At 41.5% G+C, this 15,672-nt stretch overlaps 2 protein-coding genes across 4 annotated transcripts; one reads left to right on the forward strand and one right to left on the reverse strand.

Moving 5' to 3' along the window:
- Positions 1 to 139: 139 nt before the first annotated feature.
- dytn (dystrotelin) lies at positions 140 to 9,365 on the forward strand. 2 transcript variants are annotated; one of them, XM_086068140.1, is made up of 16 exons: positions 140 to 441; positions 678 to 709; positions 2,441 to 2,527; positions 2,616 to 2,820; positions 2,889 to 2,974; positions 3,053 to 3,132; positions 3,198 to 3,269; positions 3,609 to 3,772; positions 4,169 to 4,280; positions 4,394 to 4,524; positions 4,772 to 4,913; positions 5,263 to 5,315; positions 5,407 to 5,548; positions 5,639 to 5,737; positions 5,854 to 6,292; positions 7,516 to 9,365. In XM_086068140.1, exons 2-16 carry the CDS (start codon positions 691 to 693, stop codon positions 7,608 to 7,610), a joined length of 1,926 nt encoding a protein of 641 aa, XP_085924266.1. In that variant the 5' UTR covers positions 140 to 441; positions 678 to 690; the 3' UTR covers positions 7,611 to 9,365. The 2 variants fall into 2 exon arrangements, with proteins under 2 accessions (XP_085924266.1, XP_085924265.1); XM_086068139.1 differs by having other exon boundaries at positions 2,889 to 3,132.
- zdbf2 (zinc finger, DBF-type containing 2) lies at positions 7,778 to 15,667 on the reverse strand. Of its 2 annotated transcripts, none has more exons than XM_086068138.1 (8): positions 15,581 to 15,667; positions 13,779 to 13,875; positions 12,648 to 12,805; positions 11,510 to 11,972; positions 10,539 to 10,661; positions 10,087 to 10,397; positions 9,695 to 9,821; positions 7,778 to 8,655 (listed from the first exon to the last, which is right to left on the reverse strand). In XM_086068138.1, the coding sequence occupies exons 2-8, from the start codon at positions 13,872 to 13,874 to the stop codon at positions 7,855 to 7,857; spliced, it is 2,079 nt and encodes a 692-aa protein (XP_085924264.1). In that variant the 5' UTR covers position 13,875; positions 15,581 to 15,667; the 3' UTR covers positions 7,778 to 7,854. The 2 variants fall into 2 exon arrangements, with proteins under 2 accessions (XP_085924264.1, XP_085924263.1); XM_086068137.1 differs by having other exon boundaries at positions 7,779 to 8,655; positions 11,510 to 12,020.
- Between the last annotated feature and the right edge of the window lie 5 nt (positions 15,668 to 15,672).

A 15,672-nucleotide genomic window follows, 5' to 3' on the forward strand; every position in this document is an offset into this window, starting at 1 on the left:
GTTCATATGCACTTTTTCCCCACACACTAACATCATGCCACTAGCTGCCATGTCACTGAGTTAGAGAACATGAAGCTGGAGTCTGGATCAGAGTGGCACCACGCTGACCTCGTCACAAGCTCGTTGATCTCAGGAGAAGAAATGTTCGAGTGTGTCATGGTGCCATGGGACAAAGAAAGCATAGAAGACACAAATGGCCAGTGTGAGCCGAGACAACGGTCGCAGCGCCAACACAAACAAACAAAGATGCTACAGAGTGACACAGATTGTTCGCTTCAGCTACAAACCTGACTTTGATCCCCCGCTGATGATGTCATCAGTAGTTCTGGCTGCTGATTGGTCCGCCACGACAGGTGAGCAGCAGCTGTGATGACAGATGAAACCAGAATGGCATTAAAGATTTAACACCTTCAGGTCGACTCGGTGCTAGGAAGGCTGCAGGTGAGTTTCTGCTAAACTCAATGTATTACAAAGTCCAAAAAAGGAAGATATTATCAGAAAACTTGTTTCTTGACTGTTTCTTGATCATGTTTATTAACTGTCATTATTTATTGTTTCATTTATGGGCTAATATTTCAAAACACAAACCTAATCGATGTCATATTTGTAATTTGATACTGACTGCAACCTTTGCTTTTCTGAGTAATAGAATCATTGTGACATTATTTCATTTTCAGACTGTAATCCATCATGGAGGTCAATAGTCTCAGTAAGTTCTTTTTTCTCTCCACATTTTTATTTTGCAGAAGAGTAGTTGGTGCTTTGAGATGCGGGTTTAAATCATTCCCCTCAACCCTCATAACTCCAAACAGTCCAACCTCAAATAATTTTTCCACACTGAAATGTATGGAAGTGTCATTAATTCATTCCAGCCTCCCAAAAGACAACAACCATTTTTGTAATGTGTAAATCGACCGAAAACCTTTCTTTACAATAATATGTTTTATCTGCCCCTACTAGTCTAAACACGGCATTCTGATTAGTATCGTGTTTGTATAATATGAGTTAAGAAGTAAAATGCATCTGTTCTTAACCATTTCAGGTGGCGGTCATTTTGCCACTTGCTGGCGACTGAATATGACATCACAGTTGCTCAGAGCGCAGGCAATCAGTCAATCACGACTCGCCTATTTTCTGAGTTTGGTCATGTGATGTACACAAGCTGAGCCGTGATTGGTCATTTCCTGAGCCCTGAGCAATTGTGATGTCATTTTCAATCCACAGCGAGTGGCAAAATGGCCGTCCCCTGAGATGGATAAAATGCAAGATTAAAAAATATTGTATTTAGGCTAGTTCGTGTTTAATAGTACTGCAACTCAATGTAAAAAAACAATAAACAGGTTTTACCACATTTTTTTGCATCAGTTCAATGGATATTGTGCTGCTCCTGCTGGTGTGCGGCCTTTGGCCCCCTGTGGGCAGTATCATATAGATAAACAGATATGTCCATGAGACTGTTCTCAGTAAACCGCTGTTAATAGTAGGGATGTGAATTGCCTAGTACCTGGCGATTCGATTCGTATAACGATTCGTAGGTCACGATTCGATTCGATACCGATTAACCCCGATGTGAATCTATAAATTGATTATTGCGATTTTTTTTTAAACTCAAATTTAGAAAATACTAATCAGTAAACTTGTACATGTACACTGTAAGATTTGTATGAAAATGTATTTATTTATCTTCAAATTTAGGCTTATAACTGACCCACTGCATTTAACAAACAGGTTGCAGTCTGTTTCATGTTTGAACAGCACTGAAATCAAATATCAAGGCTTAATTTTCCATTAATATAACATTCTTCCATGCTTAATGTGTGAATCCTTACCCTAAGTAAGACGTTTGGTTGAATATTTCCATAAAAAATGTATGTTTAAAAATTGATTCGGCCGCATATGAATCGATTCAAGAATTGCGCGCTGTAATATTGTAATATTGCCGAATCGATTTTTTCTAACACCCCTAGTTAATAGTAATCGTTGTCAGAGAAAATAAAGAATACATGAATGTGAGTATTGTTATATTGTCTTCTTATGTTGCTGTGACATTTGAGTTCAACATTGTGACACTGATGCTATTTAGTAGCGCTTGTATGGTCTTTTGCATTGTTTGTTAGCATTAAGCTAAATTACTGTATGCTTAAAGCCCTTTTTTTGAATAATTTGTCACTAACAGCTGTTTTGTTGTGAAGTGAGTCAAGTTGACGGCTCGTATCTCAAATATATCTCAAGGCACGTGTCACAGTCCAAGCTAAAATTCGCCTGGGTTGCTACATGCTAGTGGAATGATGGACAATTTCCACCATGTCATTCTTTCTCAATCAAATGATCATTAGGACATTTATTTTCATGGGTAATCCAAGTTGAGTTTGAATTGATTTATGTGTTTTGGGATCATAATTTGCGGTATATTTATGGTTTAAACAATACATTTTTTCAGTTTCAGGGCTAGAGGACTTCAACAAAATCCGCCCCCCTGCTTACAGAGTTGCAATGAAACTTGAAAGTCTACAGAACATCTGTCACAGTCAGTGTGTTTACCGTGGTACTGGCCACTAACTGCGTTTTGACTTTACTTGTTGATTTGAAAAATGCATTCTTAATTGCACTTCCAGTGGATGTTGTTTTGGTTCGCCACATCGAGGCCGCTCTTGACCTTGGGGGCAGAGCCAAGCGGCAGCGGGAGTCGGTCCTAAGCAAGCACGAAGTAACCCAGCGCCTGAACAGGATGTTCAGGAGTGTGTCACCGGAATTCGCAGATGATTCCACTATGGAGCCGTCCGAGAAATTATGCAGTCTTATATTCAAGATGTTCGATAGGTGAAATATCATTGACATATTGATAACAGGTTTACAGGATAACATTGTTGCCTTGTGCACTGTTTCAGGAATCAGCTGGGTCAAATAAGGGCTACTTCTCTCCATATTGCTCTCATCTGTTTATCGGCGGAAACTCTCTTGCTGAAATATGGAGGTGGAAAAACGTGTTCCTCTGAAAATATGTATGTTCCTTTTGATGAAGAGTGTTTGCTAACACGGGTGACTGTCTCAGCCCTGGCGTGTGCAGCGGCAAGTTCTTCTGGGTCCGTCAGTAGGTCTTCTCTGAAATCTGTATTGGAGGATGTCAACCAGGTAAACCATAGTAACTGCATTTCCCATCCTGCCCTCTTCATCTGACTCCTGTAACGCATGTTCAGATTCCTGCACTCATCCAGGAGGAAGGGCTTTTCGGTGATGCCCAAGAGGCAGTGAAGTCGTGTTTTCGTGGGGTGAGATAACATTTTGTTCAGTTATCTGTGTGGTTTTTTTTTATTAACATTGCCACATCAACCACCTTCACGTGCCGTTTAACCGTAAGTGTAAATCATGCTGTGGCTCTTAACTGTTCATCTTCCCATTGGTGCAAAGTCACATCCCATTTTATAGAAGTTAAGAACAATAAAGCACTTTTTTTTTTAACAGCCTTTGAAAATACATGTACAGTATGCTAGCTTTGTCTTGTAGAAGGAGCAACCGCTTTAAAGCTTGAAAAACTACTATACTTCTGAAAGGTACTTCTGGAAGTTGTGACTGGTCGTCATGGTGAGAGTTGCACTAAATGTTCACAGGTGCTGACCTCCACCGTAAGCAGGGAACATGTGTCATCATGGCTGCAGAGTGAGCCTCACCTGTTGCTATGGCTCCCCGTACTATTTCGTCTGTTCATAAGTCAGAAGGTCGTTCACACTGTCCGCTGTCACATCTGCAAGATATTTCCCATCATTGGACTTAGGTGAGTACAGCCATCTTTTGGAGAATTATCCTGCGCTATTCGCTGATAAAGTCTGGTTATGTGCTTTCTGTAAGGCTCTAAAATGCCACTGAATAACGCCAAAGAACTGTCTGAATAGGAATTGGAGCTTGTTTGGTTTGTTGGTGGAAACTATGAAAGTCTTGTGCATGTGTCATCTAGTTTGTATCAATGGGATCATAATTTGTGGTATGTTTTCAGTTTAAATCAATTTGGGCAACGCTAAGCCTTTTGGGGGGCATCATGTACGTTCAGTTTTTCGCTATTCTGCAGTATATCCTGCAAAAAGCATGAGCATGGAATTACAAAACCTTCCTCCAATCAGAAGCCGTCGAGATGTTTATAATTTGAGGGCTTTGTGTGTGTGTGTGTGTTCAGGTACCGTTGTGTGAAGTGTTTGAAGGTCCACGTGTGTCAGAGTTGCTTCCTCTCAGAGCAACAGACACGGAAACACAAGAGTCACCACCCAGTGATTGAGTTCTGTACACAGGTGCGTCGCAAGTTCAAAGGCAGCGGACATGAAGTGCACTGAGAAAAATGTTGAAAGATGTTACAGGAAGTTGGTTGACTGAAGCAACATTTTACAATCCCTCCGTCCGTCAGCCCACCTGGCGTGAGTCTCTCTCTTCAATCGTGCACCGTGCTCGTCATTCCCTGTTGCCGCGACGATATACTCAAAGAGGTGGAAGGACGAAGGGTCTAACGAGGGAAGAGGCAAAGGACAGCCATAAGACGTGAGACAGGTTTCACGACTATCCATCCATTTTCTACACTGATTGTCCTGATCGGTGTCACAGTTTAGTTGGAATCTATCTCAACTGACTTACTACATTCTGGACCTGCCGTCTACCAATAGCAGGGAATGTGCTGTAGAGTGTAGACTACTCTACACACCTATGGACAATTTGGAGTTTAGAAAATAGATGGATTAAAAGTACCAAGTGTAAAATGCACCAATCAAATACACATTTGTTCCCCCAGTGCTCCACGTCTCCATTCGGCTTCGACTGCTGAAGAATGTGGGAGCACCTCCTCTGCTGTACGCGTTTCCCATGATTCCTCAGTGCAACCACAATCCTCGACATCTAAATCACTACAGACTGATGAGACACTGTTAGAACAGGTGACCTCGCATGACCTCCCACTCGAAAGCCTGTCTACACTATGACGTCACATATTCGTCTGGGTGGCAATAGCTCGGATGGCATCATTAGTAAACAAACTCTCCTTTGTCACTTGGCCAGCAGAGCAATTGAGAAAACAGGGTAAATGGCTTCAATGATGATTTTAGCCTTATCCTCTACCATTGTTGTATAAATGTGTAAAGTGGCTGTCAAAAAGCAGATGCTGTGTCAGCTAAACTGCTACACCAAGTCACTTTTCTGCAATACAGAAGTATACCCCGCCACCTATTGTTTAAAAACATTCCAAAAATGTTTACCGTATACGATGGTCGTGTTTTATGTTTTAAGTTGGAGGTGTCTTCTCTGCTCACTGAAGTCAGGGACCTGCACAAAGACAAACGGTAAACAAAAAATATCCGACTTGAAACAGCAAATCAGGACGCAGGATGTGTATTCACCATCAGGTTATTATTGATTGTTTCTTTGTTAAAGGCTATTGGAAGAGCAGTTGCAGGCGTGGCGCCTTGCTGTCCAATCCGAACAGAGTATGCTGAAGGAACGGTGTGCAGAGATGGAGGTTACCATGGAAACAGTTAGACAACACAACGTCCGTCTGCAGACGACGCTCAACCAGGTAAACACACCGACACGGCCTTCTCTCAATTTGAGTGCTACTATTGGATGGTTGTGTTTAAGTACATGAAGTACCTTTTCAATGCAATAGACAGGGCCAAGTCAAGTCAACTCAAGTCTAAGTCAAGTCAGGTCATCTGAAGCACATGAATACCCAGACAAACAAGTTGAGACCCAAGCGCTAAAATTGGTAATTATGTCTGATTTGAGGCATATCACGTGTGCCCCACCCTGTGGGGGTCAACTGTCTGTAGAAGTCAACCCTTTGAGTGTTCACCTTTACCTGTGAATATTTCCATTCTTCAGACACAGAACAATCTGGAACTACAACAACATGCCAATGAGATGCCGCAACATCAGAATGAGATGGAGAACATGGAAAATATGGAGAACGAAAACACGTCACCAACCTCTGATGTGGAGTCATGCATGGATGGAGACATGAATGCTGGAGAATTTATGTTGAAGACAGACGATGAGTGGAGTGAGAATGAGGAAACGCCACCCCCAAAAATAAACCAGGATATTGCTTGGTCACATGACATCCACTACGAGGAGGTGAATTGTGTAGATAAGAGCCTGCTTTGCCAATCCAGTCAAGAAGGAAATGTCCTAAAGGAGGAGGACATGGGTATGGCTGATGAACAGGGTCGTGGAACTTATTGTCCAGAAGAGTTGCTGCAGCAGACTGTGGATCGACTAATAAGTGCCTTAGGGACTGACAGGAGAAAGGATAAACAAGAAGGTAAGACAGAAGTTTATTTACCTGGTAAATTAGCTTAAAGCTATACTTGAGTAAAAGTACAAATAACATAACATAATTGCATCAAAAACATATGACATTAAATAAACAAACAAATAATTAAATAAATAGCCCTTAATTGTGCAACTTCACTTGAGCAGCTATAACTTTAGCATCCAACATATTACAGTAGGCTCATGGCTCACGGGCTTAGCCCAGCTAACTAGGAATAAGACAATAAGGACTTGCTAGCTCAGGAAATAGGAGAATTCTTTCAAATTCAGACTTTTTAATTGATGAGAAACATTAATAATGAAAATCGTTGGTGGTAAATATTAGTAGGCTAACTTAATCGGTCAGATAATTGTAACTGAGACAAAGTGGCCTAAATTACATCACTCACCTTTTATCAAAATTAAACTTAAGTACAGGGATGTAGGGTCTGTGGTTTTGCTGACCCCAAATGACTAGCTATGGACTTGCACCATCCACTTATTTTGAGCCTTGTAACTTTATCTCAAAGCATGAAATAAGTGATTTGAATCACAGTTTGAGAGTCAGAATTCACATTTTGTGCATCAATGAAACTAATTGAAACTAAAGCTGTGAACGGGCTTTTATGTGGTGACATGAGAGTTGCCAAAGGTTACAGAATTACCTGAATTGACCGCCGCTATAAAGACAGACGGCAACGATATAAATCAATACTCACAAATATTTATCCTCTTCAAAGAATGACAAATTTTACTGCTGCTTACCGAGTGACCATTTCCATTCCACGTTCAGTATATCTGTTTGTATTATAGTGCCCCCATGTGGCCAAGCCACACCCCCCCCCCCACACACACACACACACCAGAAGGAGCAGCACAATGTCTTTTGAACTGAAGCAAAACGTGGCAAAAATTAAAAAAAAATGTATGTTCTAATTACATTATTGCTGTATGTTTTTTTATAAAGCACAATATTAGAGTGACATTTTTCTTTTGGTTTGTGCTCCAGGTATTATAGTTATTAGATTTATTCTGTTTTTATTATTTTTAACGAGTAATGAAGATTTTACCTATAAATAGTGAATTCACAGTGTTGCCAGAAACAGAGTATGGACATGTGGAAATTGTACTTTACTACAGTAACAATTTAGCATTTTTACTCTACTTTAACTTTATAATAAGACTGTAAATTAGCCTCATATTAACTTTTTTATTTTTATTTTCTTTGACCAGGTGATAACAAGGGGTTGGTAATTATTGAGGCTGCAGACCAGGTTGGAGACTCTTTACTCTATCTGGTGGACACTGTGAGACAAATCCCGATCTAGACGGAGAAGGAAAGGTTTATGCAACCACGTCAACGGCCCTTGTCTCCAGAAGCAATGTCAAGTGGGATTTCTATCTATCCATCCATGAACGAGATGTACTCTTGAATGTCCTCTCATATCAAAAATATTTTTTTCTGTTCTGTCCTGTTTTGTCATGTAAATGAACAACCAAAAAGACACCTTTTTTTTTTTATCCTTTTTTATTTTTAAATGGTCCCTAAGTGTTGACGTTTAAACAAATGTGCTACTTTGGAGTCTTTTCACAGACCCTTGCCCTCAATGACCTCCCTCGCCGGAGGGTTGGCACTGTAGTGGACAAGGGTGCAGAGTCCTTTTGCCGGAGTCGACGTCTCACGGGTGGTGGAGGTGTGGTCTGAACTCTCACTCTCTTCTTGGGGGGTCTTGGCCTTTCTTCGCCCCCTGTTCGTGCCTCCTCTGACCTACTTTGATGCACCGCAAGTGAGGTGTCGCGTTTATGAGTCTGCACAGAGTCTGTGCTGGGAGTGCTCGACAGCCTCTGACTTTTGACCCTGGTAGAATCCGAACCACCCTCCCCGGAACACCTCTCCGTGTTCAGGTCTGGGCTCAGACTTCGGAACAGCTGACGTACACACGACGGCAAATGGTTGGAAGGGGTGGTGTTTTTACTCACCTTGAAACCTTTGGGTGGGTTCTTGATGATGCGATTGCTGCGGTGGTCATAAAAGCGCAGGGGAAATTGTTTGTATTTTACCTTCAACCTGTGAAAGTCAGGTGGGCGCTGCTTTTTCCTGCTGCGTTTGGGGGTGGGGCTTGCGGCGGATGCGTAGGTGGTGGCGGGAAAAGTAGGGGAGCAGAGAAGGTAGACCAGAGACGTGCTTGACTGCAGCGGTGTGATAATGGGCGAGTACGAGGCCGGGAGACGAGACCATCGCGCCTCCGAAGTCTTTTCCGCTCCATGTCGATTGCCTGTATTGACACTAGTAGGCGTGGTCTCTAGGGCTGGTTGACAGACAGTCGGGATGACCAAGCGGACAGTCTGAGTGGCGTGACTCACTTTGACAACCTGGGGGGGAACATTTCAGTAAGCTAAACTATTTGCTGTAGTGGGAAGTAGGGTTGCAAAATTCCAGGAATTTGTTCAAGTTGGAAACTTGTCAGTCAGTATGAGAATTCACAGGAATTCATGTGAATCAAGAGGAATAAACCAGAAAAATAGCACTCTATATTATCATATTTCATTTAAAAAAAAAAGAGTGATGAGTCAAGACATAATTAAAAAGAATGAAATATTTTTCAAATTTAAAAAAGCTAAAAACGAATACTAAAACTAACAAAAACTAAAATGAAACATTTGACTGCATTTAAAAGACAAAAGTCAAAACGAATCTAAAGTACCAACTATAATGAAAAATCCAAAATTATTATAAGCGTCACAAGCACTGCACATTCCTCATCACATCTTGACTATTTTGGAAAAAAAGGAGCTTTTCATTTCATATTTTGAATGGGACTTTGTTGGTATTTTTGGGTGGATTTCTGTTCATTTTTGAGTGGGTTGGGCCGGAGGAATGAGTAATAGTTAACTCAACATTCATGGTTTTGTTCTTCGATGAAAGAAAGAACCGATTGTTCAGTAAAATATTTAAAACTTAATCAGGTTCTACTTATAAATGTATTGAAATGTCATGCTGTTTCACCGCATTATTTTGCATGGGTGTCTACTTATGACTAAACAAAATGTTTACAGTATATTTAAGCTTATTAATTCCAGAATTCTACAGTTTAACTTCTATCCAATGACATGGAAATTTACCACACACTTTCCACCCCTTTGTACAAATATTGTTACAAATACTTAAGTAGATTTTTCAGGTTTGAGTACTTGAGCAATTATTTCTTGTATTTCTTCCAACAATAACGTGTATATATATGACAGTAAAAAAAATGTTTTACTTTTGTGCTTAGAGTTTGTACTTTCTTGCTTTTATTTAAGGACTTTACCTGTGTTTTTTTTTTTTTTACACATGTAATTATACTTCTACTAGGAAGAGGGAGTATATTTGCCCCCTGTAACTATTTGCAGATGTTTCTATCTTCCTCACCTGGCACCTGGATGCCATCCTGAAGTCCCTCCTTCTTGGCACGTCTTCCTCATCGTGGTCCAGTAAAGGAAAGACGCCGATGTCTGAATCTGCCGCTGTCTGACCAGGTTCGTTCACATTTTTGCTCCTGGTACCGCACAATGTAGGCAAAAGATGCCATGATATTGATTAAACCATGCATGTTTAAGGTTACTACAGTAAACATCTACCTAGCCACATACAGAGACAGACAACAATTCACACTCACCCCAATGGTCAATTTTAGAGTCTACAATTAACCTAACATGCATATTTGAAAATATACAGTCGGAAGAAGCTCGAGTCCTCAGCCAAGTTAAATGAACAAATACATTTACTTTAAAATGAGAAAATGAATGCAAAAGTTATTTGACCTGGCGAGGGATTCGCTGTCGAAGTAACAGACAAAACGACCTTGTCTGAACTGCCGGACCAGGTCATCAACCTTCTTCTCATCTTCCTCTTCGATTTGGGACCATGTCTTCCCCGTGAAGCACTCTGGCAAATACTTTGGCACTTCTCTCGGCGCAGTCCTCAATACTCTGTGTTTGCCTGCACACTTCTTACTATAGAGAGCGGATTCGAGCTTGTGGGAGTACACCTGGTCCTTCAAGTCCACCTGAACATCAGTCAGATGACTAAAGTCCCTCACCTGCGTCTGGACCAGCGGGACACATGTGTCCACCTAGAAACACATTCTTTAATATTAGTGGAGAAATATATATATATTTATATATATAATTTAAAAAGTTCTAAGATGTCTTCATAAAAGGTGTGTGTCAGAATGCACAAAGGTTAAACATAGAAGGCTGGCTTCTCCGCTCACCTGGCCAGGTGAGTCCCAGTCACTCTGTGTTTGAAGAGAATGAGGCAGACTGATGTGAAAGCTGTCCGTCTCCTCAAGCGGGAAGGAAGCCAAACTGTCACCATGACAACATGTTTGGATAACCTGGAGACCGACACGGAAACAAAGGCTGCGTTCAGACTGCCGGCCCAAATCCGATTTTTGGCCCATCCAGATTGAAAGTGGATGGCTCTTTTGTAGTCTGAACAGTCACAGAGCACATGAAATCTGATTTTTGCGGGACGGATTTAAACAACATGCGGGAGGTAGTTTCATATCCGATTTGGACAGGATGCGTCTCAGTCTGATCAGCTCGAAACTGTCACTTTACGCGTGCAAAAAACAAATGCGCCCGGGCTGTCAATATCCAATCGGTCAAATGCCTTGACGGCGCCACTGCCCCATCGGCTCAGCCTATGTTCAACCGGAAATACAGTGACAGTTTACATCACTTGCACTGAAGCCGGTCTCGCTGCCCCATCAGTTCTTCACATGCGTGACCAGAAATAGCGAATTGCCCGGCAGGATTTTTTTGCTTCGCGTTGTGTGCTAAAATTCAAGGTATGGTTGAGCTTCGGATACGATGCTGATGGAGTGAAGAGAAAAATGGAGCAGTTAAGTAGTGCCCGATACAATATTACAATATTACAATATTTGAATAGAATTCCGATAACCAATTGATCAGCCGATTAATAAAAAATATATAATGAATAAAATCACTTTTTAAACGCTTGTAACAATAAAAATGATGTGAATTATAGGCAGAACATTTAACTGTTTTACAGTACAGAGTCAAACGTGTTTGAATGTCATTATATTTGTCTTAAGACAAAAAATACTCACTGTATTACATTAATTCCCTATCTTAAAATCTAGAAAATTCTCGAAAAATGTAACATACATTTGCCATCTTTTGCAACCCTACTACTCAAAGACAAAACATTTTGACCAACCTCCTCAATAGTTTGGTCCACAAGGTCACCGAGTGGCGCTGAGAAGATCTCCTCTTTGAATGCTGCCCGCCGTTCCTTCTGCCAGCTGTTCCAAGGCTGTGGCACAGAGAGAGGCAAGGAACAAGTCCCTGGATGCGGACCCTCGGGTGAAAGGTCAGAGGTCACGGACTTTCTGGTTTTCCTCCTATCGGTCTTCCTGTGTGCCTTCCTGTGCATGGTCACAGGGACCTGATGTTTAGGGAGATTTTTATGCCCCGAGCAGATGGTCCTTGCCTCCTCTTGCTCTTTTACATGTGAAGTAGGCCTCTCCTGATCTGCCCCCATTGATAGTCTCTTCTCTAATTGACAAGGGCCACCATCTTCTTCTTGATTAGTCGATACGTTGTTAGAACTAGGCAGGTGTTCACGTGTACCCAATGACAAGTCGTCGTCGCCAGAAAAACAGACTTCATCAAGCTCCTCTCTTGGTAAAAGAGGAGTAGAGACAGATGGGAGGTCTGCGTGAGACGGTCTAGTGACACAAACATACAAAACAATCCATCATCTAAACACGCTGAATGCTTCGTCGGCAGTGGTGAATCAACCCCTAATACAGAAGATGGACACTTCCTCATTCCTTTTTTGTTTAAGACAGGTGGAGGCACTTAGCATTTGACAGATTAGGCTTTTCAGATGTGTAAGCATATTATTCCCTACCCATGCCTCACCAAATGACAACAGTGTTGCAAAATGGTTGTTTGGCAAGACCCCGACATCCAGTTAATCTGCTCTATGCAGTGAAACAACAAACTGATTGCACTGCTGTCATCTAGGGACATTGATGAATATAGCTGTGTGTCATAATCATAGCCATGATAACCAACATTTGCGTTCTGAAGCCTTTGACCCAAAGGTAACATATACAGGTTGAACAAAATGGCTCCATTTCGATTAGATTCAAAACTTCCAATGGTCACAAAATAACTCCTCGCCTCCAAGTCGGACCTGAACCATTTTAAGCCCGTTTCATTTAATCCCACCAGGGTTAGTAGCTTCTGATCAGATGTATGAATCGGACATGTATCAAATTCATTATAAAGATTTTTAAACACCCTGAAGGATGATGTTTTGCGATACCCCCGTATTTAGGATTTGTTACCTGGTGTCATTGTAGCAATGTGGGTGGTGTAACAGAACATCTTGCAGGAATCGCTCCAATAGAGTTCCTTTGGCATGGCTGCTGTCAGCAAAGGAACAACTGGTGGAGGCCCTGGAGGACGCTTGAACACAATCCAAGTGTCTGAGACTGGACAGGTGCTGAGAACAATAATCAGATCATCTTTTCAAATACAGACAACAACATTAAACTAAAATATACAAATACAAAAAAAATTATAATATTCAGTGATAAATGTAAATTCGCACATCCCTGGTTTGAATAGAGATGATAACCACTTATTTTTGGATGAACGTAACTCAACTTGCCTACAAATGTATTTATATTAAAAGGTTTCACTTTTTTTGTTAGATTTACTATGAATTTCTCACATGGTTGTTTTTAATTATGATTGAATTTATAAGTCATATTTTTTTTACTTTCACTAGAGCTTTATTTTTGAAAACCTTAAGAAAATAAATTCACACATGAGTGTAAATGAGTATACACTGAGCTCCCATAACCTGTTGTGTAGACAGACACAAGCAAAGCAATTTGGTAACTATTTTGGATTAGCAGCAGGTACAGTGTGTGTAGTGTTACTGTTTACAATGTGCTTGCTGTTGACACATCGAGTCGGTTAATGTTAGCTGCTAATTTTGCATTTGAGTGGACCAGGTCTCTCAGACGGCATAAAAATTCAACTAAACTGCAAACGATTCCAGGATAATCAGAATGTTAGTCCCGATTCCAATCGATTATCAACAATACCACCAACAAGATATAAAATAGGGTTGCTACTTTGTCAGTTTGAGGGCCCCCTAGTGGCCAGGGGCCCTAAGCAGCTGCTTAGTCTGTTTATAAGGCTGGCCTGCGCGAGCGTAGCAAATGTTGCTTTTTCGGCCCGATTCGTTTAATGTTGCATTTTTTTTAACATGTTCATAATATCTCTTCGACAAGAAAAACACATTTTAGAGCATAAAGAGGGTTTGAGAGAGTGTGTTTTGCAACATTGAACAAAACCGGCCGAAAAAGCAACACTTGCAAGCCTGCGCCGCTCAGTGAGCAACGGACTTTAAGGGTACTGTAAGTGGTCGTCACGACACGGGCAATAAGAAAAAGATCACATGTCACCTGATCTAGGTCGTTGTAGAGGTCTCGGCAGTAGGTGCAGTAACCTGGTCTGCATGGTGTGCTTCTGGATGGCCCTGGCTGAGACTCCGCCCACATCCTGCAAAGTACGTTACATTTATGTTGTCATTATTTGTCACAATTTGCTATTGTCTGCTTTACTTTGTAATATATTTTCACTGTGACAGACAGCTCACAGCAACATCTCATTGAGAAAGAAAGTTAAAATGTGTGTGACATTTTGTGGTCCAGTTCCGCAACTCTTCAGTACAAAAATGCTCTCAGAAAGTCCTTGGGATACTCATTCCATCCATCCATTTTCTGTACCGCTTGTCCTCACAAGGGTCGCGGGGGTTGCTGGAGCCTATCCCAGCTGGCTTCGGGCAGTAGGCGGGGTACACCCTGAACTGGTTGCCAGCCAATCGCAGGGCACACAGAGACGAACAACCATACTCACAATCACACCTATGGACAATTTGGAGTGTCCAATTCACCTGCCATGCATGTTTTTGGAATGTGGGAGGAAACCGGAGTACCCGGAGAAAACCCACGCAAGCACGGGGAGAACATGCAAACTCCACCCAGGAAGGCCGAAGCCCGGACTTGATCTCACAACCTTTGCACTGGGAGGCGGACGTGCTAACCAGTCAGCCACCGTGCCGCCCTTGGGATACTCATTCCATTTATTACAAAGTAACATTGAAATTGGAAAAATAAATCCCTTTCAGGGATGGCTAGCCATAAAGACGAAGAAAAGGAACTGATTTAGTGAAGCCACAGAGCCACGCATTTCGGAACTTGTCTCTGTTAGGCAACAGCAAAAGTCACATTTATTTAAAGTAACACTTCATGTGTTATTGTTGTGCGTGTGTGTGTGTGTGTGTAATTTGTTGGGCTTTCATTTGAACAGTGATTGTGTGCAACTGACGCATGGTTCATTTCGTGTCGTAAAAAGGTATCCTGCATCGAATTTGGAAGAAAAAAAGACTAACAATCATATTTTATTGTTCCAATTACAAAGGGTTTGATGAAGGCAGGTATTAAAAAAACTAGAGGGGTTGAGTACCTCCAACAAGGTTAAGAATCACAGGCATAAAGGAAAGCAAGTAGGCTATCATGAAAACAAAGACAAACTTATTGCTTTACTTTCCCTTAAGTTGTTTTTTTTAATTGTATGTTTCTTTATCCCGACGCCTTTCACACATTCTAAAGAGATTAGGTCCGCTAAAATGGGTTTTTCATTGGTGTGTGACACAAAGTATTAACAGTCGGTTCTTGGATCCTACCCTAAACAAGGGTCCGCAAACTTGTATACTTTTGATTAGCCTTTGTCAAATGACATGCAGGTTTTGGTTACTGAGAAGGCTTTAACTTTTGCCATAGAAAACTGCTGCATATTTATGTTGAAATGACCAAATGATTATTCCGACATTTAGGTTGCACATGGCAGGTGGGCTTAATTGGCAGATTTGACACTAGGATTTTGAGGGCGGAGTGTCCTCCTAATGTCCTGCAATAAGGTCCCTTGGACGGAAAAAGTTTGACAAGCCCTGGACAACACAATGACAGTTGTACAGCTGTTGGCAGCTCGACATTCAGTAAGGTACAACACTCAGTATCCCTGCCTTTGCGTCTTTCTGTTAACTCTTTTCAAAGGCTTCGGACCCGCGTTAGCCTGGGATAATCACGTGACGCGTTTTCATAGGCGTTACGCCTTTTAAAACGGCCCTTTGCCTCAGGGGTACTCTAATAGGCAGTATTCATAAAGGCTTTGGATCGTAACGGATATCATTAAAAGCATTTACCTGCTTTACTTTCAGACAGAACGAAATCATTTTCCGTCGCGCGCTTTTGGCTTGCGTGTCAGTTTCCGCTGCTGCTTCTTCTTCTGCGGCTT

The sequence above is a fragment of the Leptonotus elevatus genome, chromosome 2 (assembly GCF_054856555.1).
Source record: "Leptonotus elevatus isolate MCC_2025b chromosome 2, RoL_Lele_1.0, whole genome shotgun sequence".
Lineage (NCBI taxonomy): Eukaryota > Metazoa > Chordata > Actinopteri > Syngnathiformes > Syngnathidae > Leptonotus > Leptonotus elevatus.